Here is a 27,970-nt window from a genome sequence, read left to right as displayed (position 1 = left end):
AGCCTTGGAAACCCTGTACAGGGTTGCTATGAGTTGGAACTGACTCCATGGAACATAACAACAACAACAAATGCTGAACAAGTAATCTGAGAAGATGGATTATATTGAGAAGAATGTGGCATCAGAATTGAAGGCACACTGTAACTACTTGTGATATGCAGTGATAGAACCTTGCTTGCTCCAAATGAAGAAGACTTGAAATACTAATGGAAGACCAAAGACTCCAGTTGTCAGTACCGATTGCACCTCAATGTAAAGAAATTACAGGGTCGCCGACTCAAGGGTACCTGACAACAACAATACAACCTTAAGAAATAATGTATTAACTATCATGCCCCCAACTCCCTCCAAAGTGCAAGCTTGCCTACTGCTGACTAAAAGCAACGTATTCCTCAACCTCAGTATTCCTGAGCTGTGTGGCAATAGTGCATATATTGCATCAATGGACACATATTTATGCTAATGTACTGACTTGAGAGTCTAGTGTCTTCTGTCAGCATCCATAAAACTGTGGCAACCCAACCTGTTAACATGCAAGTAGATTAAAATCTCAGACCCTCCCTAGTTCTTGGAAAACAGCTAGATGCAAAAGGAATTGAGCAGTAATTTCAGCCACTGCCCATTACAGAAGAGGAAGACTTTGGAAATTAAATCAATCCACATAATTGCCTACTACAATAAAAACCTACACATATCAGTGAAGATAAATATATAAGGTATTTCTAGATTACATTGTTTTTTTATGTCCACTACACAATGCAAAATGTACTAGACATGTGAAGAAAAAATCTGACTCATAGTCAAGAGAAAAAGTCAACAGAAATGAACATCAAGATGACCCAGCTATTGGAATCAGCAGACAAGGATTATAGAGGAGTCCTGGTGTGGTGCTGTGGGTTAATGTGCTGGACTGCAAAGTGGGTTTGAACTGCAAGGTCAGCGGTTCAAGCTCATCAGCTGCTCCTCGGAAACCCTATACAAGGTTGCTATGAGTCGGAACCGACTTGATGGTACTTAACAACAAAAATAACAAATATGTTCAAGGACTTACAGGAAAATAATGAATGCAAAGATGGGAAACATAAGTTTATAAAAAAAAAAGGAAGTTAAAATTCTAAAACTAAAAGCATAATAATATGAAAAATTCACTGAATAAACAAACTTAAAATGATTGGTGGTAGCTGAAGAAAAAGGTCACTGACCTTGAACAGAGATCATTAGAAATTATCCAGTTTGAAGAACCCAGGAAAAAAAAGGATTAAAAAATTATTTAAAATGTTGGTGAATTTTAGGGTATTATTAAGCAGCATTATTAAGAGAAGCTTGATACAAGGGGGCTTCAAAAAGTTTGTGAAAAAAGGAATTAAAATATAATAGAATTGTTCTATGAGTTTTTTAAACTCCCTTGTATATGTGTAATTGTAGTCCCAGTAGAAATGAGAGGGAAACACTATATGTATAGTAGGGGACTTCAAAAAGTTTGTAGAAAAATTCCATTATCTTTTAATCCCATTATTCTATGAAATTTTTGAAGTCCCTTCAAGCACACACATATACAAACACACATATACAGATAAGGGCTTACTTTTTAAAAATTAACTATTTAAAGAAATAATAGTTGAAAATTTCCCAAACTTTGTATAAACAAACAAATTTACAAATGCAAGATGCTCAGAATACTCCAAGAAGGATAATTACAAAGAAAAACCACACCTAGCCAAACTGCTGAGCATGAGACTTAATGAGAGCATCCTGAAAGTAGTTAGGCATAATATAAGCATAAATCAAGATATGAAGATAGCTGATCTCTCATAAAGAACAAAGGAGGGATGTGTCAGAGAATATGGTAAAGAACTACAAAAGTCTACTCTTTCATAAAAGCAACAATAAAAAAAAACTGGCAAAAAAAAAAAAACCCGTCAGAATCAACATTTTAGATATTCTATAAAGATTAAAAGCTTACAGAAACCCAGGAAGCGCTCACTCAAGGAAAATGATTGAAGTGTGGTAGTTTTTCTAAATGTTACACATTATTTACTGTATGACTCAGCAATTCCACTCTTAGGTCCAATATAGCCAAGAACTAAAAACATATATTCGTAAGCCTTTTGTATAAATGCTCACAGCACCATTTAAAAAATAATAGCCAAAAAGCAGAAATAATCTAGATGCTCATCAATTGACCAATAAACAAAATATGATACATATCCACAACAAAGGATGAACAACGAATAGATGCTAGAGCATGGATGAATCTTGAAAACATCACGCTAAGTGAAAGAAGCCAGATACAGAAAGTCAGTAACATTGTATGATTCCATTCATATGAAATGTTCACAAAAGGCAAGTCTATGGAGACAGAAAGGATATTAGTGATTGCCAGGGACTGGGGGCAAGAAGGAATGCAGAGTAACTGCTAATGGGTACAGAGTTTCTAGTGACAAAGATGTTTTAAAATTAGACAGTAATGATACTTGTACAACTTTGTGAATAGTAAAAACTAATGAATGACGTTTTTTAAAAATGAACTTTATGCTATATAAATTATATCTCAGTAAAGTTTTCTTTAAACTTATTTACTCATTTGCACACAAGGTTATCAAATCATGTCTTTCCTTTTATCTTCTTTATGTTAAACACTGTGTAGTATATTTAACCATTTCTTACAGGCAATGACGTCTAGATCCCCTTTTATCTTGACTGTTTCTAAAGTTAGACAGGATATAAAGCCACAACTTTTTCATGTAAAGTCTTATAAAAGATTCCAAGTATTTGGAAGTTGATAAAGGAACAAGATAGAGAAGTTAGATTGTTTTCTAGCTTTGGATGATGTAGCTAAATATAATTAATTCAAGGATAATGCAATAAACATGACCTAAAAGCACAAAAAGACATCCCAGAGAGCCAACTACAGATAACATGTTCAGGGGGTAACTAAACAATACCAAAAAATATTCTATAATAACAGTGAGGAAAATGTAGTAACTGGACTTCTGCTGTTCCCAAAATAGAAAGCAATAGACTCCAAACCAAATATAACCACCAGTGGTCATTAAATATAAATGGCATTTTAAAGTGCCCTCACATGGATCATTCTACTGATAAGGTTACTTCTAAATTCAATTCAACCTAGACAAGGTTAAATCCCCATGCCATATGCTCTTCTTACCCAAAGGACAATCTTTTTTAAAATAGCTACCACACTGGTAAATTTTTGCTTAGTGTCCATCTTGTTCATTAGACTATACAGGGTCTTCAAGATTGTGATTATAGCTGCCTTGTTAATCTCTGTATCCCAGCACTTACCTAGTGCCTAGCTCACAGTTCTCAATAAATGTTGAATTGAATTGAGTTTGATTTTTTTGAGCTTTGGATCAGGCAATGCATAGTAATAGGAACTATGCATTAAATATAGAAGACAAAGAGAAACAAGGCACATTTCCTGGTTGGAGGAATTTACAGCACAGTGGAAAAATAAACACAGAAAAAGGCAATTTGAATATTTTTTTAATACATAGAAATGATAGAAATGCTTTTCTAATATATATGAAAGGGCTTCAAAAGAGTTCATGGACAATTCCATTATTTTTTAACTCCATATTTCCATAAGCTTTTTGAAGTTCCCTTGTATTTTAATTTTTTTTTTTTTAATAGAGTCACAAAATGGAATAAGACCTGGTCCCTAAATGCAAATGTATGTAGTTGAAGCTACAGAAAAATAAATCGGTAAGTATAGTGTTACAATACAGGTTAGAATAAAGGGTTACATTTAAAATAAAAATGGTGTGTGCAAATTGTAAAAGTAGAAGTTTTGTATAAAAAAATGGATGGATAGTTAATCTTATAGTCCAGAAACAAAGGACCCTAGGACCACCAAGGGAGAAGAGCACAAGTGGAATGTGGAAACCTTATCCAGAGAAGCAGCAACACCAGAGATGGCGAGCAGAGATGGGGACATGGAGAGAGGGAGCACCTGAGGACTCTAGATTCATGAGAAGAGAGGGACTAAGAGCTGGCGGCCAGGAGGCGGACTTGCAGAATGTGCCCTTTGGTAGTGTAAATTATTATATGTGCCTGAGTGTTTTAAAAAAAAAAAAGAGCTAAAGTGAATAGAGAGAAATACTGTTATCTGATGGTACATGTAGGGGATTATAATCATTGTAATGAAACAAGGTGTATGATTTGTTGAATGTAAAACTGATGATCTGCCCTGTCAACTTTCACTCAATTCACGATAAAAACTTAAAAAGAAAAAAAATGTGTGTGCACCATATGGGGAGTTACAGGCAACATAGGTAGACACTGTTATTATACACAATACTGCAATAATGGTGATCTATAGGGAGCCCTGGTGTGGCGCTGTGAGCTAATGCATCAGACTGCAAAGGTTGGTGGTTCAAGCTCACCAGATGCTCCTTGGAAACCCTATACAGGGTTGCTATGGGTCGGAATCGACTAGATAGCACTTAACAACAACAACACAGGTAGACAGAAGTCTTGGTGTAGAGTTGTAGGATAAGCACTAGACTGCTAATCACAAAGTTGGTAGTTCAAACTCAACAGCATCTCCTTGGGAACCCTATACAGAGTCTCTATGAGTTGGAACCAACTCAACGGCACTGAACAACAAACAACAGGTAGAACATGGATAGACATACAAACTGAACAGGTGTGGGAGGGAGAGTGGGATTATATCCACAAAAGGTACCTTTGTTGCACAAACATCCAAGAATATGGTGGAACATCCAGGAGGCACAGTTATGAAAACTTGTTATTGTTAGGTGCTGATGAGTCGGTTCCAACTTACAGAGAGCCTATACATAACAGAACAAAACACGGCCTGGTCCTGTACCATCCTCACAACTGTGTTATGCTTGAGCCCATTTTTGCTTCCACTGTATCAATCCATCTTGTTGGGGGTCTTCCTTCTCCAGGGACTGGTCTTTCCTGACAACATGTTTAAAGTACAAGAGAAGAAGTTTCACCATCCTCAGTTCTTAGGAGAATCTGGCTGCACTTCTTTGAAGACAGATCTATTTGTTCTTCTGGTAGTCCAAGGTAATTTCAATATTTTTTGCCAACACCATATTTCAAGTGCATCCATTTTTTTTTTTTGAAACTTTTTATTGTGAAATGAGTGAAGATTTACAGAGAAGATCATCATTTTATTTTAAAAAAATAATACACTTTGTTTCATCTCAAAGATTACAATCCTCTCCTTGTAACAACTTCCTCCCTGAGGGTCTTATTTCCCTTTCACCCTCCTTCCCATCCCTTTTCAACTTTGTCCTTAGGTAAATGTTGTCCTTTTGATCTTGCATAGTTGACTATTCCATGTTGAGTATACTAGTGTTATTGTCCCCCCATATGCCTATCTACTGCTTGGCTGATAATTGGGCCACAAGGGTGGTCTAGGGCAATAGTTTCAGGTTCCTCCAGTCTCTTTCTGACCAGTAATCCCAGTTATTCTTTTCAATTTTGAGTTTTGTTCCACATTTTATCCCACTCTATCTGTGACTATCTGAAATGATCCCTCCTTTTAGAGCAACTGGTAGTGGTAGTCAGCCACCATCTGGTCTCAGAGTCATGGTAATTGATGTTCACATGTTCCACTGGTCCATTGGACTAATTGATTCCAAGCACTTGAAATCTTCAGCATTCTTCTTTCTTCTGAACATGAAAAGACCAATAGTTGCACCATAGATGGATGCTCATGAGCTTTGAAGATCCTAGTCACTACTCACCAAGATACGATGCAGAACATTGTCTTTGTGGACTATGTTCTGACAATTGACCACAGTGTCCCCTGAAACTATGGTTCTAGGAACTCACGCCCAATAACTCATTGCTTAAGATGTATGATAATATTTTTAAAGTTTTCCATTCAGGAAAGATCTGATACAACTCTTACTCAAACTGTTTCAGAACATAGAAAAGGATGGAAAACTTTCAAATACATTTTATGAAGTGGGCATAACCTTCATACCCAAACCGGACAAGGACATCATTATAAAAAGAAAGTAATATTCCTCATGAACATAGATGCAAAAAATTCTCAATGAAATTCTAGCCAATGGAATTCAACAACATATAAAAAAAAATTATACATCATGAACATGTGGGATTCATTCCAGGGATGCAAGAATAGTTCAATATTAGAAGAACAATCAACATAATTCAGCATATAAATAAAAAGAACTGCATGATTGTATCGATTGATAGGAAAAAACACATTTGACAAAATCTAACATCAATTCTTGATTAAAACACTCAACAAAGTAGGAACTGAAGGGGAGTCCTCAACTTAATTAAGAGCATGTATATAAATGCAATAGCCAACATTACTCTCAATGGAGAGACACTGAAAGCATTCTTTTTCTGAGCAGGAACTAGACAAGGATGCCCTTTATTACCACTCCTATTCATCACCCTGGCTAAAATTTCCTATTGTGTTGGAAATCTTAGTCAGGGCTATAAGGCAATAAAGGGAAATGAAAGGCATCCAAATTGGCAAAGAAGAAGTAAAACTGTCTCTATTTGCAGATGATATGATCTTATACAAAGAAAATCCCAAAGACTTAACAAGAAAAGTACTAGAACTCATTGAAGGATTCAGCAAAGTGGCAGTGTATAAGATCAATATATAAAAATCAATTGGATTCCTCAACACTAATAAAGATAGCTCTGAAAAGGAAATTAGGAAAACAATACCATTTACAATAGTCACCCAAAAGATTAATTACTTAGGAATAACTCTAACCAGAAAAGCAAAAAAACTGTACAAAGAAAACTACAAAACACCACTACAAGAAACCAAAAGAGATTTACCAAAATGGAAGAATATACCATGCTCATGGATAACATGATTTAACACTGTGAAAATGCCAATACTACCCAAAGTAATCTATACATATAACACAATCGAAATCCAGATTCCAACAGAATTCTTTAAAGAGATGGACAAAAAATGATCATGAATTTTATATAGAGAGTAGAGAAACCTTGGATAAGCAAAGGACTGCTTAAGAAGAAGAACAAAGTAGGAGGCCTCTCAATCTCTGATTTCAAAAATTACTCCATAGCCACAGTGGTCAAAACAGTCTGATACTGGTAGGACAAAAGATATACAGATCAATGGAACAGAATTGAGAACCCAGAGGTAAATCCACCCACGTACATTCAAGTAATCTTTCACAAAGGGTCAAAACATATTAAATGGGGAAGACACAGCCTCTTCAACAAATGGTGCTGGCAAAACTGGAAATCCATTTGCAGAAGAGTGACACAAGATCCATATCTTATACATCATCCACATCATATACAGAAACAAGCTCAATATGGCTTAAAGACCTAAACTTAAAACCTAGAACTATAAAAATAGTCAACTTAGAGGCTCTAATACATGACATACATATACTGTCAAGCATTACAAAAAAGGGACATGCAGTAACAAAATAGATGACTGGGATCTCCTAAAAATTAGAAACTTAGGTGCATCAAAAGATTTCACAGCCTGGGAAAAATCTGTCTAGTATCTAAAATTTGTAGAAAACTACAACACCTATACAAGAAAAAGATCAACAACCTAGCTTAAAAATGGACACAACACATGAACACACACTTCACACACACACGTACACACACACACACACACAAATCCAGGCAGCCAAAAAGTACATGAAGAAATGTTCATGATCTTTAGCCACTAGGGAGAGATTCAACTCAAAATAACAATAAGATATCATATCACACCAGCATTACCAGCAAAGTTCAAGAAAACAAAAAACAACAAATGCTGGCAAGGATATGGAGAGACTAGGATCTTCCTACATGGTTGGTGGGATTGCACAATGGTTCATCCATTCTGGAAAATGGTATGGCACTTTCTCAGGAAGTTAGAAATAGAAAAATACCTTATGATCCAGCATTCCCTCCATTTGGTATATATTCACAAGAAATACAACCAAGAAATACACTTGGTATATATTCACAAGAAATACATAGATATATGCACACCAGTGTTCACCACAGCACTATTCACAAAAGCAACAAGATGGAGATAGCCTAAGGGCTCATCAATGGAAGGATGGATAAACAAACTTTGGTACATGCAACTTTGAAGAATAACAATGAATCTGCAAAACACCTCATAATATGGATTAACCTGGAGGACACTATGCTGAGTGAAATCAGTTAATCACAAAAGGTTAAATATTATATGAGACCACTACTGTAACACCTTATAAAAAGGTCTCCATACTGAAACATTATTTGACAGTTACCAGAGGAGAGAGGGAGGGGAGAATAACTCACTGGATAGAGGGTAGACACATACATATTAGCTCAGGTGTCAGGGAAAGCAATATACAAGGAGGGGGAGGGCTATGCACAAGAAGAGGGAGGATGGCAGATAAACAATGAAGACAGGAAGTCTTAAGGAGGTATGCATGGGCTAAATGGAATAGAGGTAAATAGTGATTTATGCACAACCTTGGAACAACAGTGTTCTCTAAGTAGATACATAGACAGAGACATAGGCTGAATGGGTAAAGGAGAGGAAAAATGCTTATGTGTTTGACTGTCTTATGTATATTGGTTTCCTCTGGCTAGTACTGTAAAATAGATATTTGTGTGATAGAAATGAATATTGGGAATTATGGTGACAGAAAACTTGTAAGCCTGCTTTCAGCCTGTAACTGACTGGATTTGCTAAAATGGGAAATAGAATTTGCACAGGGAAATAGGTTTCTTGTTAAGCATTTTAAAGTATGGGGACTTAGGTGGAATCCTGAGCCATACCCAAAATTTTCCGAGGTGGGGTATTCTCACTTGAAAAGACATGCAGACCAAACCATAACTGCTGGGAAGACAGAAGATTCTTACTTGAAAATAGACCTACAGAAAAAAAAAGCTGACTGTTTAGATGTTTGAATAGCAAGCAAGTTTTTTTTTTTGCTTTGGAGGCATCAAGGAAAGAAAAGTCAGCCAATCAGGGAAAACCCCCTTCTAGGACGGAAACGCAAAAGAAACCCATGAGCAATATAGCATGCTTGCTGGTGACCACCTGGGTCTATTTGTGAATGGAAGTGGGGGAAATATAGCAATGAAACATTAGTTGAGTCTGGTTATGTTCCAGTGGTACTCAATGACCTTGAGCTGAAGAGAGAGAAGTGTAGAAGGGCTGGCTGGTCTGAAGTTCTACAAGATGTGTGAACTGCTGAGACCATGGGCACTGACCTAACTCCTGGGGGCTAAGGCTGAGAGTGAAGTGGCCAGCTAGTCTGAAGTGAAGGGAAGTGTGTGTGAACTCCCAAACTTGCAGCTAGTACCTATTTGACCTAGCTTGGATGCTTGTTGACCAGAACTAGAACCAAGGAAGATAAAGATGTTTAATACTGTGAACAAGTGGAAATTGCTACAATATGATGCACAAGACTTTTGCCTATGAATGCAGTGACTCGAAATTCCAACCGGAATGGAAGAATTCTTCATATCAAGGTAGAGCCTCGTTTCCTCAATGTACTGGGTTGATATGGATGAGAAATTTAGATATTGGCTATCAAAAACAGGGGCTTATAAATGCATGAAGTGGCAGGCTCACATACAAAGGATTACTGCACAATGTTGAAGATTAATGATGATTCTGTGACTCATCTCAAAACATGCATGAACCTGGAGGACATTATTCTGAGTGAAATTAGTTAATCACAAAAGGACAAACATTGTCTCAGACCACTATTATAAAAACTCAAGAAAAAATTTTATGGTAAAAGAAATATTCTTTGTTGGAAGGGAAGGAAGAGTAATTCACTGGCTAGAGGTTAGACACATGTTAACTCAGGTGATGGAGAAAGCAATATATAAGAGGGAGGTTGGCAGAAGAATGATAAAGTCAAGTGAAGACACGGGAAGGAATGCAAGGGTTAAAGGGGATACAGGTAAATACTGTTATATATATAACTCTGCAACAGCAGTGTTCTTTGGGTAAATGCATGGGCAGATACACAGACTGAACGACCATAGGAGGGAGAGCGGGAGTATACCACAAATATATATGGACTTAACAGGGGATATTTGTACATGGGTATTTACTTTGCTGCAAATGCACCTGTGAATGTGATGGAGTAGGCTGTTGTTAGGTGCTGTTGAGTCAATTCTGACTCATAGCAACCCTGTATAGAGTTCCCAAGGCAAGCAAATCTTTGCTGGAGCAGTAAGTCTCATCTTTCTCCTGTGGAGTGGCTGGTAGACTCAATCCACTGTCCTTGTGGTTCACAGTGCAGTGCTTATCCTTTGAAGCCACCATGCTCCCTGTGGAAGAGCATTTGTTGTTGCTATTAAGTGCCACTGAGTCGGTTCTGACTCATAATGACGCTGCAGGGAGCTTGGTAAGGTTGGCAGGTGGGTGATATAGGCAGAGTGGCCAGTGTCACATTGAAACGGCCTACCATCACTGAGGTGGGTCAGTAGGCAGTAAGGGCAGGGTGAGCAGCCAGTGTCACTCCAGGAGGTTTGCTGCTGTCTGACTGGCTTGGTGGGTAAAAGGGGCAAGGTGAGTGGCCAGTACTTGATGGAGTTATTAGGTGGGAAGATGTGTGGAGAAGAAAGAGGAGTCTTGTACCTTGGTCCCCTGTAGGTGGGGGATATCACCAGGATGGTGGATAGTGAGGGAGCAGATTTCTCTGGTCACTGGGAGAGGGTGCCTAGGCTCTTCCTGTTGCCTACAGGCAGCAATAGGACCTATTTCATTCTGGGTACATCTACAGTTACAACTCTACGTACTGTGGGGAATTCTGTGAAGTTGCCTTCTATGCTTCTCACCTGGACTGCTGCTGTCTTTACTTCAAGACAGCTATGATGTGCTAGTTGACAGGACCTCTCCACTTTGCCTCTTCTCATGCACTGTTTTCAGTCAGTTTCTTCGTCCACTCATTGTTTGATCTGGTTCTTTATTCTTTCATTTGACAATCAAGGTTCCAGGATTTTTTTTCTGCTTCTTTCACTTAGCTTCTCAAGTATATGCTATAGAGAGACAGTGTGGTGTGTCTCATTAAGCTGCCATTTTGGCCAAAAATCCGAGATTAACTTTGAACATACACAATATACCAACAGAAGAAATCACTGTGGTTTAAGGTTCCGCCATTCAGTGATCCACATAGAGAACATTCACCATCATTTAAGATGAAATTCTGAGAAAAAATTCAACTATATTCAGAAAGTAAGAAGGTAACTAAGTTCTCAAAGTTTCATGGTTATAATTTCAATGAAACAAGAGTTAAAGGACTGATTAAAACATTTTTTACTCTTGTGGACTCAGTCTTATAGTAGAAACAGTAGAAGAAATTTAAAAATGAATGTGAATTTGTACTTCATGGACTTCTGGTGTGGCATTGCCAGTTAATGAGGTAAACTGCAACATTGGTTTGGGCTGTTAAGGCCGGCAGTTCTAACTCACCAGCTGCTCCTTGGAAACCCTGTACAGGGTTGCTATGAGTCGGTTCCCGACTTGATGGCACTTAGCAACAAAGCAACAACTTCAATTTAACAATACTCACTGAATATCTACATTTGCTAGGAATTTTTAGAACAAAGAACTAAGTATGAGATAGTCGTAAAAGAAAGGATCTACAAATTGACTAAATCTTACAAACAAAAGACACTTATTTAGGACATGAAATCAATAATACTATGAAGACACAGAAAAAAGACAAAGTATTTGTACGGAAAGAATAAAAGGAAGCCAAGGAGAAAGCTTTATTTCAGGTGAGCCTTTAGGAATGATGATATAAACATATAGCAGTCTAATGCTATAGGGAATAGCATTAGAAAAGCAGAGATTCATGAAAATACATGATATGGAAAAAAAAAAAAAAAGAAAATGTAAGATATGGATAAAACAGCTATAATTTTAAGAGATACTGAAAATCAAATGAGTATTAATGAATGAAGTTCAGATACACATCCAAATGTCAGGTAGATGAAGAATGAGAAAATAGGAGTTTATGAGAAGACAGACTCAACCCAATTATAAAGGGTACCTCAATTTAACTCAGGCTTTTAAGTTGACATTCTTACGTCAGTCACTTAATAGGACGAGAACACAATGAATACGAATGTTTCATTGCTTCTGAATTCAGCATCTGAACTGATGAGTTAACCCAAGAGAATGAAGTTAGGGTTGTTCATCCTGATCTCAAGCAAACCCGTTAATCAAACTAGAATGAAATTAGTCCAAAACCCAAGTTGATTTCCCCTAAAAGGAAACTGCTAGTATTTTCCTGATTGTATTAGTAATAAATGCTCATTTTTCTAATCTAAAAATGAAAACAAGTTTAAGGAAGAAGATGAAAACTAGCAGAGATAGATATCGTTTACAAGTTAAATATTATGTATGTTCTTCCAGACCTTTTCCTATGCATGTACATTGTTGATAAGTGCCATTGAGTCATTTCTGAGTCATAGTGACCCTGTATAGGGATTCCAAGGAGCAGCTGGTGGGTTTGAACTGCCAATCTTGTGGTTAGTGGTCTAATGCTTATTCTGAAATGCCATACCATTCTATTTCCTGTTTTCTTGTAATAGCATGTTTAAATCTTGGCATCAATTTTAATGGCATAGTAATCTATTGTATGGATTTATCCTAATTAGTTTAACCCTTAGTATTTTGTCAGGGTCTACTGTATTGTTGTTAGGTGCTGTCTAGTTGGTTTCAGCTCACAGCAATCCTTTGTGCACCAGTGTGTCCTGGGCCATTCTCACAAGTTTTGCTATGCTTGAGCCATTGCTGCAGTCACTGTGTGAATCCATGTCAATGAGCTCCTGCTCTTTTCGCTGACCCTCTACTTTCCCAAACATGATGTCTTTCTCTAGGGACCAGTTCCTCCTGATAACAGGTCTGAAATACATGAGACGAAGTTTTGCCATCCTTGTTTCTAAGGAGCATTCTGGCTGTACTTCTTCACAGTTTTTAAAATTTCTTGGTTGAGTAGTTCTAATTTTATTTCATGACTTTTATTCTTTCTTAGAGATTGTGTTAGATTCCTAGGGCTGCCATAACACATTGCTACAAGCGAGGTGTTTTAAAACAAAAGAAATATTATTTATTTAGTTACAGTTCTGGAGGGTACAAGTCCAAAATCAAGGTATTGGTAGGGCTATGCTCCCTCTAAAAGCTCTAAGGAGAAATCCTCCCTTGCCTCTTGCTGGTTTCTGATGGATCCTGGCAATAGTTAGCATTCCTTGGCTTGTAGCTGTATCATTCCAATCTCTGCCTCTATCTTCACATGACATTCTTTCCTCTGTGTAAGTCTATGTATGCAAATCTCCCTTTCCTTTTTACTATAAAGATACCTGTCATCAGATTTAATGTCCACCCTAATATAATATGACCTCATCTTCACTTGATTTAATTTCTCATAAACTCTACTTCCAAATAAGGTCACATTCACAGTGACTGTGGTTTAGGACTTGAATATATCCTTTTTGGGGAAACAATTCAAACTACTTCAGAGGTCTTCTAAAAAACAGAGAAATTTCTTTTTAAGTAGAATAAAACTCCTTTAATGTTTTCATGAATTTAAAACACATATGTGATTTTATTAATCTTATTTTTCCTCTGCCTTGAAACATTTTTGTATTTTACCATTACAGGAATAATTGTTTTTATCATTAGTCATCATGTATTGACTTGACGGCACTTAACAACAACAAATCATGTATTCCTAATTATGTTTATAAAGAGTAAAATACTAAAAAAAAAAGTGGAAGAATGACAGATGCCTAAAAGGAAAATGCAATAGTGAGATAATCATTACCATCAGTTTTCTTGACATAAAGTATTATGTCATCTTTCAAACAAATGTAAATGAAGGCTATAAATACCATCTTTGTAGTCTTTTTTTTACTTTTTTGTGCTTTTCACTGAACACACATAGGATGAGTGAAAAACTGATGTTCTCCCATGTAAACTACCACTCAATTCATAATAAAAGTTAAAAAAAAGGGCCAGCTAAAAAGACGACACCCAGGAGATGGAGTAACACAGTGGCGGCAATAATGGGCTCAAACATAGTAACACTTGTGAGGATAGCACAGGACTTGGCAATGTTTCCTTCTGTTGTGCATAAGGTCGCTCTCAGTTGGAACCAACTCAATGGCACTGAACATCAACACTCCAAACTTTTTCAAATACATTAGGCTGACTCTTCCTCCACTTGTGGATTTGAATGATAAGAGATGGGAAATTTATATTGCGTGACATTTCTTATATGCAGGTTTACAAATTAGAACATTCCTCATTCTCTCAGAATTAGCTTCTCATTTGCATATTTATAGGCAGAAGGAAATAAAAAACTTAGCTTTCAGTAATTTAAAAGTATATTTATAGCTCTATCCACTAAGGACTGAAAAACTATGGCACCCCAGTAGCAACTAGCACACTTAATATCCAGCTCTTGGTTTCTAAAATTCATTTTCAAATAAAAGAAATCAGAGCTACTTGGGAAAAATGCCTTAGAGCTAGGTAAGCCTGAAACATCCTACAGTTCCAGAAACTAAGGATGTACTCTGAAAACAAAAGGATGGAGGCAGTAACAAAGGGACACAGGAGCCAACCTGATAGAGTTCCCAACAGTTAAAACTGCAGCACTCCCTTTGAGCAACAAAATAACTAACATAGTATTAGATTATAACTCAAAGTATAAAATAACTATGTATGAGTCTATTGTGGTAAAGATGACTGAATGAATATATGAATAACCAGGGAGAAGAAACAACAAATCACACAGAATTCTGAATACTTCCCTTCCAGGGATGTTGCTTCTTCTACTTCTGACATACCTTCTGCCCTTGGTGAGTAAGAGCTAAGCTTAGTTATGCAGTTCCAAAGAACAGAAAAGGGAAATGGAAAATAGTAACTGCAGTGGAGAAATCTAGCCGAGTTCCTTAACCAAATGATGACTGGTAGTATCATGATATGGATATCACATGCAACCTGTTAAGATATGATGAGAACACTTTAACTTTGTGACATTCTTTCTAAACACCCATATAAGTCAACTCCAATCATATGAAAATCATCAGACAAACCCAGAATGGGGCTCATTCTATTGGAGACCTGATTTGTACTCCTCAAGACTATGAAGGGCCTGAAAAAAAAAAAACCAAGGAAGGTCTGAGAAACTGCCATAGGCTAGGGAAGACTGGAGAAACATGACAACGAAATGTAAACTGCTATCCTGAACCAGATCCTGGAACAGAAAGAAAACATTAATGGAAAGCTGGTGAAATCCAAATAAAGTCTGGAATTCAGTTAACAGCAATGTGTGCTAAAATCAGGTGTTTAGTTTCAACAAATGTATCATGGTAATAGGAAATGTGAATAACGGGGGAACTGGGTAAGGTTATACAGAAACTCCCTGTACTATCTTTGTCACTTTTGTGTAAATCTTAACGTTACTCCAAAATAGAAAGTTTTGAAAAATGTTTTAATTTAAAATGGCGCCATAAACCCATTTAACCAACATAGGTATAATTTTAGAAAATGTCATGCTTCTAAATTTAATTACCATGTACTCCCTTTTATGTCTGTTACATAAAATGAAAGAAAATCAACTAAGTGTGAAGTTAATAGGATTAACAATATTATAGTGACAATCAGATCATGCATTAATTTGAAACACGATACACTGTATGTTAATAGACTTAGAATTATGCATATTAAACAAGAAACATTTGATTGACATTATTAGAAATACTTTATAACACATCAAAAATAATAAAATCTAGCATTCTGCCAATTTAATCTGTCAAATTTCATAGTACACTATGTTCTGGAATTCACAGACGTTTACTGAGAAAAAGGGAACATACTTAACATGCTCCTCTTTAATCTGTGAAGTGACTGGTAGGTTTATACTGTCAACCTTGCGGTTAGCAGTAAAAACTTACCCTATAGCACCATCAGGTCTCTTTCATTTAATACACTGCAGTTGTTGGCCCAGGATCGGACATTGTTTCGTTCTGCTGTGCATGGGGTCACTATGAGTCGGTTCCGACTCGATGGTACCTGACAACAACAATTGTTAAGTGCTGTTGTATTGGTTCTGATGCACAGTAACCCTGTATAGGGTTTCCAAAGAGTGGCTGGTGGGTTTGAATTGCCGACCTTTGGTTAGCAGTCTAGTGCTTATCCTACAGTGTCACACCAGGGCCGCTATTATAATAGAGAAGCAAAGGGTATTTGCTTCTTTCCACAAATAAAGACTCTTCACTGACCCTTCGCTATCCCCAGGGCCACTCTTTTTTTTTTTTTTTTTTTTTTATCTTTTTATTGTGAACTGGGTGAAGGTTTAGAAAGCAGATCAGCGGTTTTACACTCAGCAATTCCTACACATTTTGCTTCATCTCACTGAATGCAATCCCCTCAATAAAACATCACTCCCTGTTTCCTCTTTCTATCCTTCCTTCTTTTCTAACCCTTCTGAAATGCTTGGGTCAATTCAGCCCTTTTGATTGTAAGGCATATGTTTGACTATAAGGATTATAACACCTGACTAGTGTTACTGTCCCCCTCACAGACCTGTCTACTGAGGACTCCAGGTGTGGCGCTACATGTAGGATCAGCACTGGACTGTAAACCACACGGCCGTCAGTTCACACCCACCTGTTGCTCCTTGGAAACCCTATATAGAGTCGCTATGAGTCGAAACTGACTCACTGGTAACTTAACAAGTAAAATAACACTGTCATGACATCTTAAAGATAAACTAAATGAATACTGAAAGGCTCTGAAGAAAAGTTATCCAATAATTGTACATAAGGGGGATAGACTGCATGTCCTTTCAATGTCATATGGTGACACAGTCCCATTAAAAAATTGTTCAATTACTCGAGAATATACTTTGTTTGTTTCACTGTTCTATTTACTTCTGAATTAAGCATCCCAGATTAAGTGAAGTTACATGTTAAGTTGTAAATTTTTGTTCAGTAGAGGTAAAAATAATTTCTGTTAGGTGCAAGAGATTAGGGTTTACTGATTTGCAGGATTTTAACCAGTTTGTAATAAACCTAGACAATCTAAAATGCCTTTATTAAGTAGCTTGTGAATATAGAGTTCCTCAACTGTTCTTTGAGCTAGTTCTTCTATTTTACTCGTTCCATGAATTATAAATGAATTGGAAAAAAAATCTTTGACAACTGTTTGTTTGAGATTTGTATGAGAGTTATGTTTTGAATTTCTGAAAATTATCCTTTGAAGGCATAAGGAACTTTCCATGATATAACTGATATGGTCTTTCTCACACCCAGCTTTGCAAATTCTGGATATTATGACAACAGGTTTTCTGAATAGTATTCTGATAGTACTGTCACTTATTTCATCATTAGAATTACCTAATAACATTTATTTTGTCTCAAAGATAAACCAGTAAAGAATCTAAATAAAGTACACATTATTTTTAGGACTAGCTTTACATCACCACTGGCATTCCATCCTGTTATCAAAGTAATATGCAAAAATAAATACACAAACTATTCTGAGTCCTCTGAGTTTTCCTATGTATACATTTTAAAAACAATTGAAAGCACATAAAAATTCCCTTCTTTTCACAAAAGCCATTTCCTGAAGAGATTTTTAAAATCCTAGTGCCTATATGAGAAAACCAAGATATATTTTTAAAAACTCAGCATTTGTTGAGTCAGTATGTATTCACAAAATTATAAAAAATTAGATTCAGACACGACCTTAATATCTGTCCGATCTCCTGTTTTAAAGCAAAGGAAGGTTGGACCCAAAGTAACATGGTGACTTGCCAGAGGTTTGACAATGGCTAAAGTTAATATATTCTAATTCTAAGACTTTTTAATTTGCCACAATGTCTCTCATTATGGCTTGATGGGTTAATTTTATTTTTATTAAACTAATAAAATCAAAATGATTCTGTCTACTTCAGGTGCCCTCCTTCCCCCTTTCTAAAAATGAAACGGGCTAATAGCTGGTTCAGGAGTGAACTGCCTTTGAGTAACATGATAAATCATTTAAAAAATTTAATTATATGTTTGATATTTAGGACCTATTTAGTAAAAAGAAAAACATCCTATCGTCACATTTACAGTGGTACATATTTCACTAAAAATAAAAGTTCAGACTAATTTCATTTTCTGGTAATAAACTTGGATATTTTCCATTGTTGATCTAAATTTATTTGTGCATTCAAGTGGGGTAACCATAAAGAAGAACACCAGTTTTTAGGTTTGAACATTGGAAATGGAAGTTCTATTTCACGCTCACCTAAACAAAAATCAATATTTGATTAAAGCAAAAGAAAAATGAAAATTCCGTACCCTGACATCACTTCTAGATGAAGTTGTCCCGAGACAGTTAAGAAAGCAGGAACATTGAAGAAATTCTCCTCAGATAACTTCATTTTTCTTGAAGACTGTAAATAAAGAATATTAAGTCATTAAAAGCTCTTACATGTTTGGTTTGCTTTTTACATTTACATACTTAACACAACTAGAATATCATAATGCAATTAAACCTATGTGAGGACAAGTCATTCTCATGAAATTTAAGGCGTTTCTCAATCCACATTCAAAAGAGAAAATACCTACTTGGAAAGTGCCCAAATCAAGGAGACTTCTCTGATAAGTAATTCCTATTTTACTCCAAAATTAACCGTCTATTAACACATGCAAATTAACCATAAACTACCAGACTATTACAATTTTATATTACTCTTTGTTCCTGAACATCATATAAATGTAATCATATAGTATATATTCTTTTTTTTGTCTGACTTATTTCACCCAAAATTATAATAAGACTTAACCATATTGTTGTTTATTATGATTCATTCATTTTCATTATTGTAAATAAGTATAAGGCGCCCTGGTAGCACAGTGGAGTGCAGTGGTTACAAATTGGGCTGCTAACCTCAGGGCTGGCAGTTCAAAACTACTAGTTGCTCCACGGGAGAAAGATGAGGCTTTCTGCTCCCGTAAAGATCTGCAGCCTTGGAAACCCTGTACAGGGTCGCTATGAGTTGGAACCGACTCCACGGCATATAACAACAACAACAATACTAACCAAAAAGTCAGTGACTGGACCTGACCAGTTGCTCCACAGAAGGACGGACATGGCCGTAGTCTGTTCCATGAAGATAACACACCTGGAGACTGTATGGCACAGTGCTGTTCTATAGGGCCATTATGTGCCAGAATAGACTTGACAGCCACAAGTTTGTTTCCACCCCAACTTTGGCTTTTGCAGAATAAATAATTCCACTGTATGATTTTATTGCAATTTAGCTATTCTGTTGTTGATATAAATTTGGATTGTTTCCAGCTTGAAACAAATATGGCTAATGCTGCTATTTATGATCTTATAAATGTCTGTTGATATGCATGTGTATAGAGTACAATTGATGAGACAGAAGGTATGTTTATTTTTGACATTAGCAGTAGACACCAAACTGTATGAGATTTCATACTTCATGATACCTACGTAGGGATTCTCAGTGTGATTCTGGTTGTTCTTCAGAAGGCTCATGAGGTCAAAACTGTTTTATAACACTAAAGTTTTTTTCTTTCCCATGAGTTGACATTTGTGATGATGATGCAACAGGAATATTCAAGTTTTATGGACTAAGAAATTTTCCTCTCAAAATATGTGTTGTAAATCCTAATGTTTATGTTGCTGGTGATAAGTGCTGTTGAGTTGGTCCCGACTCAAAGTGATCCTGTATAGGATTTCCGAGGAGCAGTTGGTGGGTTTGAACTGCCAACCCTGTGGTTCAAAGTCCAGTGCTGATCCTACAATGCCACACCAGGAGTCCTTTCTATATACCGGGTCTTTGTATTTTTATGAAAAAGACATCCAAGCAAAAATATCTGAAAGTCAAAATATGGACAGGTGGTGGTAGTAGTGTCTGTTTACCATCAGGTTGATTCCTACTCATAGCAAGCCTGTATAAAATTTCTGAGGCTGTAAATCTTATGGGAGCAGAGAGCCTTCTCTTTCTCCTGCAGAGAGAGTGGTAGAATCCAGCTCATAATCTACTATGCAACCAGGGCTCCCATGGATTGGAGGGGAAGTCATCTCATTCTAATATTCAATGATTCAGCTAAACTTTAACTGATGATATAGTTTACTGTTGTTGTTAAGTGCTATCAAGTGGTTCTGATTCACAGCGAGCCTATATAGAGTTTCTGAGGAGTAGCTGATAGGTTTGAACCACCAACCTTGAGGTTAGCAGTCCAATGCATATCCTCTGGTATCACAACAGGGCTCCCAGAAAGTTTACTTTTTGTTGTTGAGTGCTGTCCAGTTGGTTCCGACCCACAGAGACTCTACAGGATTTCCAATGTATAGGGTTTCCAAGGAGTGACTGGTGAGTCTGAACTGCTGACTTTGTGGTTAAAACTGACCTTGTGGTCAAGTGTTTATCCTACAGTGCCACACCAAGACTCCATATAGTTTACTAGTGCAATACCATTCAGCCCATCTTTCTCTATCATGTACAACAGTAAAATTCTTGCTATGTTATTTTGCCATTGGAAGACACAGAATAGTAAAGCCAAGAAAAGGATACTAAGAACTACCAGTATTTTTTCAAATGTGTGTATCCAGTGGTTTCATATCATAGGGATCTAAGATCCTCCCTGTTTGAGGATTTCTAGAAAAATATCAAGCAAATATTTTGAAATACCCTCCAGTTTTGACAGCAGAACAAATGGAGTACTTGTACAATCTCTAGAGAATAAAATAGAAAAGCGCATACAAGTCTGACTCTATCTACCTCCGTGTAAAATATGGGGCAACGAGAGGGTAAGCAACAGTTACCTGAATAGTGGAAAGGGAAATAACCAACAATGGAAAAGTTATTTGACCTTCAAAAGGAAATAACTGTAACTTCTATAATCACGGGAGCACCCACATCCTATTTTACCTCCTTTTACTATTATTCCTTTTTCTCTTATTTCCATACGACCAATTTTTCCCTAGTCTATTTACTCACAATTCCAGAGAAAAAAAGTTGAGAACAGAATGCAAAAAGATGAGCATACCAGAAACATTGTTCTTAACCGCTGTCGAGTTGGTTCCAACTCACAGTGACCCTGTATAGGATTTCCAAGGAACAGCTGGTGAACTTGAACTGCTGACCTTGCAGTTCAAACCAACCTTGAAGTCCAGTACATTAACCCACAGTGCCAAACCAGGACTCCACAAGAAACCTGTGATGTGATGGTGGTGGTGGTTATATGTTGTGGAGTCAGTTCTGACTGACTGGATAGGATTTCCAAGGTTGTAAATCTTCATGGGTGTAGAAAGCCTCATCTTTCCTCTGCGGAACCATTGATAGCTTCGACCTGCTGACAGTGAGATGAGCAGTTCAACTCGTAACCACTATGCTATCAGAGCTCCTTACCAGAAACATAAAAAGGTCTAAAATCATAATACTATGCCATGCTATTTACCACAATCTGCAGTTTCCATCAAAGATCATGAAGGAAGGAGAGATATTCACCATATGGAAACTTTACTCCTGGTGTGGCACTGTAGGATCAGCACTAGAATGTGAACCACAGGGTCAGCAGTTCAAACCCTCCTTAGAACTTGACTTGATGGCACTTAACAACAACTATAAGCTTCACATGACCAATAAATATTCTTCCTTTTTCCCATGTAGGGCTTATAGAGAAGCTTTGTCTTTTGTGGTACAGAGAAAGTGAAGAATCAAACAGCCTTTGAGATAGATGAAATCTTAGTACAACTACCTTTCTATAAAAGGAAATCATAACTTTAAAAAATGTACATGTTATATGTTAAGTCTCAACATAATTTATATTTATAGCATATTCATTTTTCTGGTATACCAGCTGCACTATTTTCTTTTCTATAGGGTAGAAATCAAGTGAAAGTTCCTGGGTGGCACAGACAGTTAAGTGTTTGATTACCACGGATCATAAACAGATGGGAGTTCGAAACAACTTAGAGGTGCTTTAGAAGACAGGTTTAGTGGTCTATTTGAAAAGGTCACAGCCTTGAAAACCCTATGGAGGAGTTCTAATCTGTACACATGGGCTCACCAGGAGTCAGAATCAACTCGATGGTATCTTTATCAACAAAAACAGAAATGAAGCTACAGGATTTAAAAAAAAAAGAGTATTATTCCGACTGTGATGATGCAAGTGCAGTAAAGCCCTTGGGAACTTCATTTGCTGATGGGGCACAACTAACTCAAAATGAAGAGAAACAGCTGTGAAAAATCCATTAATAACTACAACATGGGCAGTGTGAAGCTAGGAAAATTGGAAATTGTGAAAAATGACATGGAATGTATAAACATGAAATTTATACACGTAACGTATAAATATAAACGTAAGTCCACGATATTGATATCCTAGGCATTAGTAAGCTGAAATGGACTGGTACTGGACATTTTGAATCAGAAAATCATATGGTTTACTGTGCCGGGAAGGACAAATTGAAGTGGAATGGAGTCTCATTCATATCAAGAACATATCAAGATCGGTCATGAAAAAAGAACATATCAAGATCGGTCATGAAGTATAATGCTGTCTGTAATAGGATATATTCATACACCTACAAAGAAGACCAGTTAATACTACTATTATTCAAATTTACACAAAACCCACTAAAGCCTGTGATGAAATAGAAGAATTTTATCAACTTCTTAAGTCTGAAATGGATCAAACATGAAATCAAGATGTATTGATAATTACTGGTGACTGGAATGCAAAGGTTGGAAACAAAGAGGGAGGAAAATATGGCCTTGGTAATAGAAATGATGCTGGAGACCACATGATAGAATTTCACAAGACCAATGAATTCTTCATTGCAAATACCTTTTTAAAATAACATAAAAAAATGACTATACATGTGGACCTTACCAGATGGAGTACATAGAAATCAAATTGACTACTTCTGTAGAAAAAGACAATGGAAAACTGCCATAGCATCAGCCAAAACAAGGCCAGGGGAAGAATGGGGAATTGGTCACATGCAAATTCAGGCTGAAGCTGCAGAAAATTAAAATAAGTCCACAAGAGCCAAATATGATCTTGAATATGTCCCACCTGAATTTAGAGATCATCTGAAGAACAGATTTGATACATTAAACACTAAAGACTGAAGACTACAAGAGTTGTGGGATGGCATCAAGAACATCATACAGGAAGAAAACAATCATGACTGATTGTGAGGGTTGGAAATGCAAAGGTAGACGTTTTTAACAACAAAAACAGAAATGAAGCAAGGAAGGGAGTGATTATTTCTCCAGTGTAGGAGCGGAGGTCTCTGGGACCATCAACGGATACGAGCCAAGAGCGGGACCCTACCCAGAGAAGCAGGGATGCCTGAGATGGAGACAGAGACGATGACATGGAGTGATGAAGCGGCTGGGGACTTTGGATCCAGAGAGGGAGAGGGACTGTGGGCCGAAGACTGGGAGGGGGGTGGGAGTATAGAGGACGGGTTTCTAGGATATATACCCTTTGGTCGGAAGATGATGCATGGAGAGGAATGGAACCATGGCAATGAATGATATACGATGGAATGAATGTAAAACTAAAGTTCTCTCATGTAAACTATCATATAATTCACAATAAAACATTTAAAAAAGAAAGAAAGCAAAAGGTCACTGATAAGGCAAGAAAGAAGGAAAAGACCAAAACGTATGTTAGAAGAGACTCTGAAACTTGCTCTCCAGCATAGAGATGCTAAAGCAAATGGAAGAAGTGAGGAAGTACAAGAGCTGAACAGAAAATTTCAGAGGTCAGCTCGACAAGACAAAGTCAAATATTATATTAAAATGTGCAAAGACCTGGAGTTAGAAAACCAAAATGGAAGAACGCACTCAGCATTTCTCAAGTTGAGGGAACTGAAGAAAAATTCAAACATCGACTTGTGGTATTGAAAGATTCTATGAGCAAAATATTAAATAATGCAGAAAGCAACAAAAGAAGATGGAAAGAAAACACATAGGCATTGTACCAAAAAGAAATGGTCGATGTTCAACCATTTCAAAAGGCAGCATATGATTAAGAACCAATGATCCTGAAGGAAACAGTCCTTTGTGCATTGAAGTCATTCGTAAAGAACAAGACACAAGGAATAGATGGAATACAAACTGAAATCTTTCAACAAACTGATGTGGCACTGCAGGCACTCATTCATCTATGCCAAGAAATTTGGAAGACAACTATCTGACCAACTGACTGGAAGAGATCTGTGTTTGTGCCCATTCCAAAAAGAGGTAACTCAACTGAATGCAGAAATCATTGGTTGGAAATCTATTGGCTTGCCATTAGACTGTATCTCATAAACAAAAACTAAAACCAAAGGAAATATGAGTTCAATAAACCACATGCTACTTTTACTTTGGAGTCCTGGTGTGGCGTTGTGGGCTAATGCGTCAAACTGCAAAGTTCTTTGAACTGCAAGATCAGTGGTTCAAGCTCACCTGAAGCTCCTTGGAAACCCTGTACAAGGTCACTATGGGTCGGAATTGACTCCATGGCACTTAACAACAACAACTTTTACTTTGCTGGTTATCTTTGCTTCAGTAATCTGTTGTTATTCAAAAAGTCATACATTTTAGGCCTTCCACTGATCTAGTATTTTCCAGAAAACCAAATTTACGTTTCCATACTTTCTAATAGGAGTCCTGGTGTGGCGCTGTGGGCTAATGCATCAGACTACAAAGTCATTTGAACTGCAAGGTCAGTGGTTCAAGCTCACCAGCTGTTCCTTGGAAATCCTATACATGGTCTCTATGGGTCAGAATCAACTCGACAGCATTTAACAACAACCACCACCTTCTTTGGTTGGTTGGTTATGTGCCGTGGAGTTGGTTCCGACTCATAGTGACCCTGTACAGGGTTTATGAGGCTGTAAATCTTTACGGGAGCAGAAAGCCTCATCTTTCTCCCATAGAACAGCTGGTAGTTTCGAAATGCTGACCTTGCGGTTCGCAGCCTGATTCATAACCACTATGATATCAGAGCTCCATAAGTAAGCTATAAATGTGTTCTATTGTGTTGTATACTGAACTTCTAGTATAAAAATAATCTTTCTTAAAATAAGGGTCCATTTATATTCCAAAATATCTCCTCAATAGAGCATCCACATGAATGGTTTCATTTTAGTAGTCATTTGATCAGCAGGAAAGAAAACTGTCAGCTCAGACTGTTTGTAAACAGTCTGCTTTCCTGCTAAGCAGTCTAAGAAAGGAAAGACAAGAAAAGAGCCAAGAAAAAGACCCTGGAATCTCAGAAATCAGAGGGGTGGGTGGGGCAAAACAAAAGGTGCCTTATTTGTCTTTTCAGTTAAGAAACAAATTGCAAAATCAATAAAAGCCAAATCTGTTATCAAATAATTCACACAGAAAAAATCCCATGGATTTTGTCCCATTAGTTGTTAGACTGGGGCTATATGGGGAATCTCTCCAGAGCCATGTCCCTAAACAACTTGGGCATATCAACTAAAGGAACATTTTCTCCCACCCTTGAAAAAAGGAAAAAGTGAGAATGTGGGGAGGAGAAGATGAGAGGAGGTAAAGGCAAGTTCAGGATATTGCTTATCAGGAAAATTCCCCATTTAACTTTTTCATGAATCTTTGGTTCCACACCTTTTCATTATCTTTAAGACCTAAATTGACTTTTTTTCTTCTCCCTACTTTTAGTTCTGTTACTGCTACCAAGATCTGTTGCAGATCCAGATTTGATGCCAATGTCCTGCTATCTTCCATCCTTTCCTCCCTCCCTCCCAACTCTAATCCATTCTTCTTGCTGCTTTCATAAGACTTTCTTTCCCACGCTTAAAATTTCTCAGTGGTTCCTCAATACATTCTTTAATCTGTCCTAAACTACCTTATCTTTCCAATTAGTCCCCACAAACAACAGAAAAGCATATTAACAATATTTTTCAAAACCAACTGATCCTATTTCTCCAAAGTTGCTTTAGTCTGTCTCACTCAAAGTATCTGTATTATCCCCAAGAATGCATCCTACTCACTCCCATGATAAACTAATGTGACCTTGCTATTGGATCAGCATTAGACTGGTCACCAACCACAAGGTCAGCAGTTACAACCCACCAGTCACTCTCGGAAACCCTATGCAAGACTCGCTATGAATTGTAATGAACTCAATGACACATAACAACAACCACCATTTACCACTTAATCATGTACACTTTATAATGTTACGCTGTGTATACCCATCTCCTCAATTAGAATAAAAGCTCCTCCATGGCAGGGACCACTTTATATTTCTTTTATTCCCCCCAAAGGATAAAAACACTAAAAACAATCACCACACAAGCAGTTGCTGCTGAGTCAATTCCAACTCACAGAGAGCCAATGTGCGTTCAGAGTAGAATTGTACTCCATAGGGTTTTCAATGGCTGGTATCAGATGTATGTCTAGAGGTCTATCTTCCACGGTGCCACAGGGTAGACTTGGAACCATCAACCTTTCTATTCCAAGCCAGGCAACTACTGATACCATTCAGGGACTCCACAGTAGGTGGGGGTGGTGATGGTACGCTGTAGAGTAGGTTCTGACTCACAGCGACCCTGTATAGGGTTTCAGAAGCTGTAAATCTTTTACAGGAGCAGAAAGTCTCATCTTTCCCCCATGGAATAGCTGGTAGTTTTGAACTGCTGACCTTGAGGTTAGGAGCCCAACTTGTAACCGTTATGCTAACAGAGCTCCTTTCCATAGTAGTTACTGAATAATAAATATTTATTAAACATAATTGCATTTTTTGTTGTTAAATGCTGTCAAGTTGGTTCTAACTCATAGTGACCCTGTACTAAACATGATGAATCTTTGTTATTATATTTCCTTCTGTTTAAGTTTAGCTCATAACTTCTACCTCACACCTTCTCCCAATATAAACAATCTAACCAACTACTTAAAAAAACATATTTTCTTGCAGTTTCTATGTAGAAGCAATTTCTGTGTCGAACAGAAGGGCTTGGTCCTCCCTGACCTCTGGCCTTGGTGCTTAGACGACCTGATGGCAGAGCGATTTAAGTGCTTGACTGCTACTAAGAGGTCTGCAGTTTGAACCCACCGGCCACTTCATGGAACAGATGTGGCAGCCTGTTTCTGCAAAGGTTGACAGCCTTAGAAATGCTATGGATCAGTTCTACTTTGTCTTATATGGTCACCATGAGTCAGAAGCAACTCTACAGTGAGCTCGGTCTGGGTTTGGCACTGTTTAAGTCATTAAAAGACATATTGTTATAAGCATCATCATTTTAATGCTCTCTAAAAAAGATTCATAGCATTTTTTAAGATCACTGCTTCATGACGTCAATGATGCCATGGAACACTTCCTTAAGGATGTCATCCAAAAAATAAATGTCCAATTTCCAATAAAAATATATCCCCATAACAATGAAAGAGCACTAGCTCTAAAGAGTGTTATGTTCACAAGGCTTTACTAGTTTTTCCAGTGTTTATAAAATTGATATTTTCTTTTGAATTCATGACTACTTAACTGAATTCAAATGTTCAAAATATCAATAAAAAATTTCTTAGTGGATTAACTATTTGCAGAAAGAAAATTAACCTCTTCATATTAAAATTTCAAAAGTCCCTTGAACTAGCCACTAAGTACTTCAATAAAAATATAGGGCAGAAGTTGTTGTTGTTAGGTGCCACAAAGTCAGTACTGACTCATAGTGACCCTATACACAACAGAACAAAACAATGCCCGATCCTGGGCCAGTCTCACAATTGTTGTCACACTTGTGCCCACTGATGCTGCCATTTTGCCAATCCATCTTGCCGGGGGTCTGCCTCTTTTTCTCTGATCCTCCACCTTACCAAACATGATGTCCTTCTCCAGAGACTGGTCCCTCCTGACAATATGTCCGAAGTATGAGAGATGAAGTTTGGCCATCTTGGCCTCCAAGGAGCACTCTGGTTGCACTTCT

At 37.2% G+C, this 27,970-nt stretch overlaps 1 protein-coding gene across 1 annotated transcript in view; it reads right to left on the bottom strand.

The window, feature by feature from the left end:
* Nucleotides 1-27,970, bottom strand: part of NARS2 (asparaginyl-tRNA synthetase 2, mitochondrial (putative)) — a 226,749-nt gene that overhangs the window by 125,286 nt on the left and 73,493 nt on the right. The window contains exon 6 of the mRNA XM_006864984.1: nt 18,343-18,437. Coding sequence (XP_006865046.1) covers nt 18,343-18,437 — 95 coding nt within the window. The remainder of the gene's footprint in view (nt 1-18,342; nt 18,438-27,970) is intronic.

The sequence above is a fragment of the Chrysochloris asiatica genome, unplaced genomic scaffold, assembly GCF_000296735.1.
Source record: "Chrysochloris asiatica unplaced genomic scaffold, ChrAsi1.0 scaffold00074, whole genome shotgun sequence".
Classification (NCBI taxonomy): Eukaryota; Metazoa; Chordata; class Mammalia; order Afrosoricida; family Chrysochloridae; genus Chrysochloris; species Chrysochloris asiatica.
The sequence above is the reverse complement of the archived record's forward strand: the minus strand, read 5'-3'. Positions and strand labels throughout refer to the sequence as shown.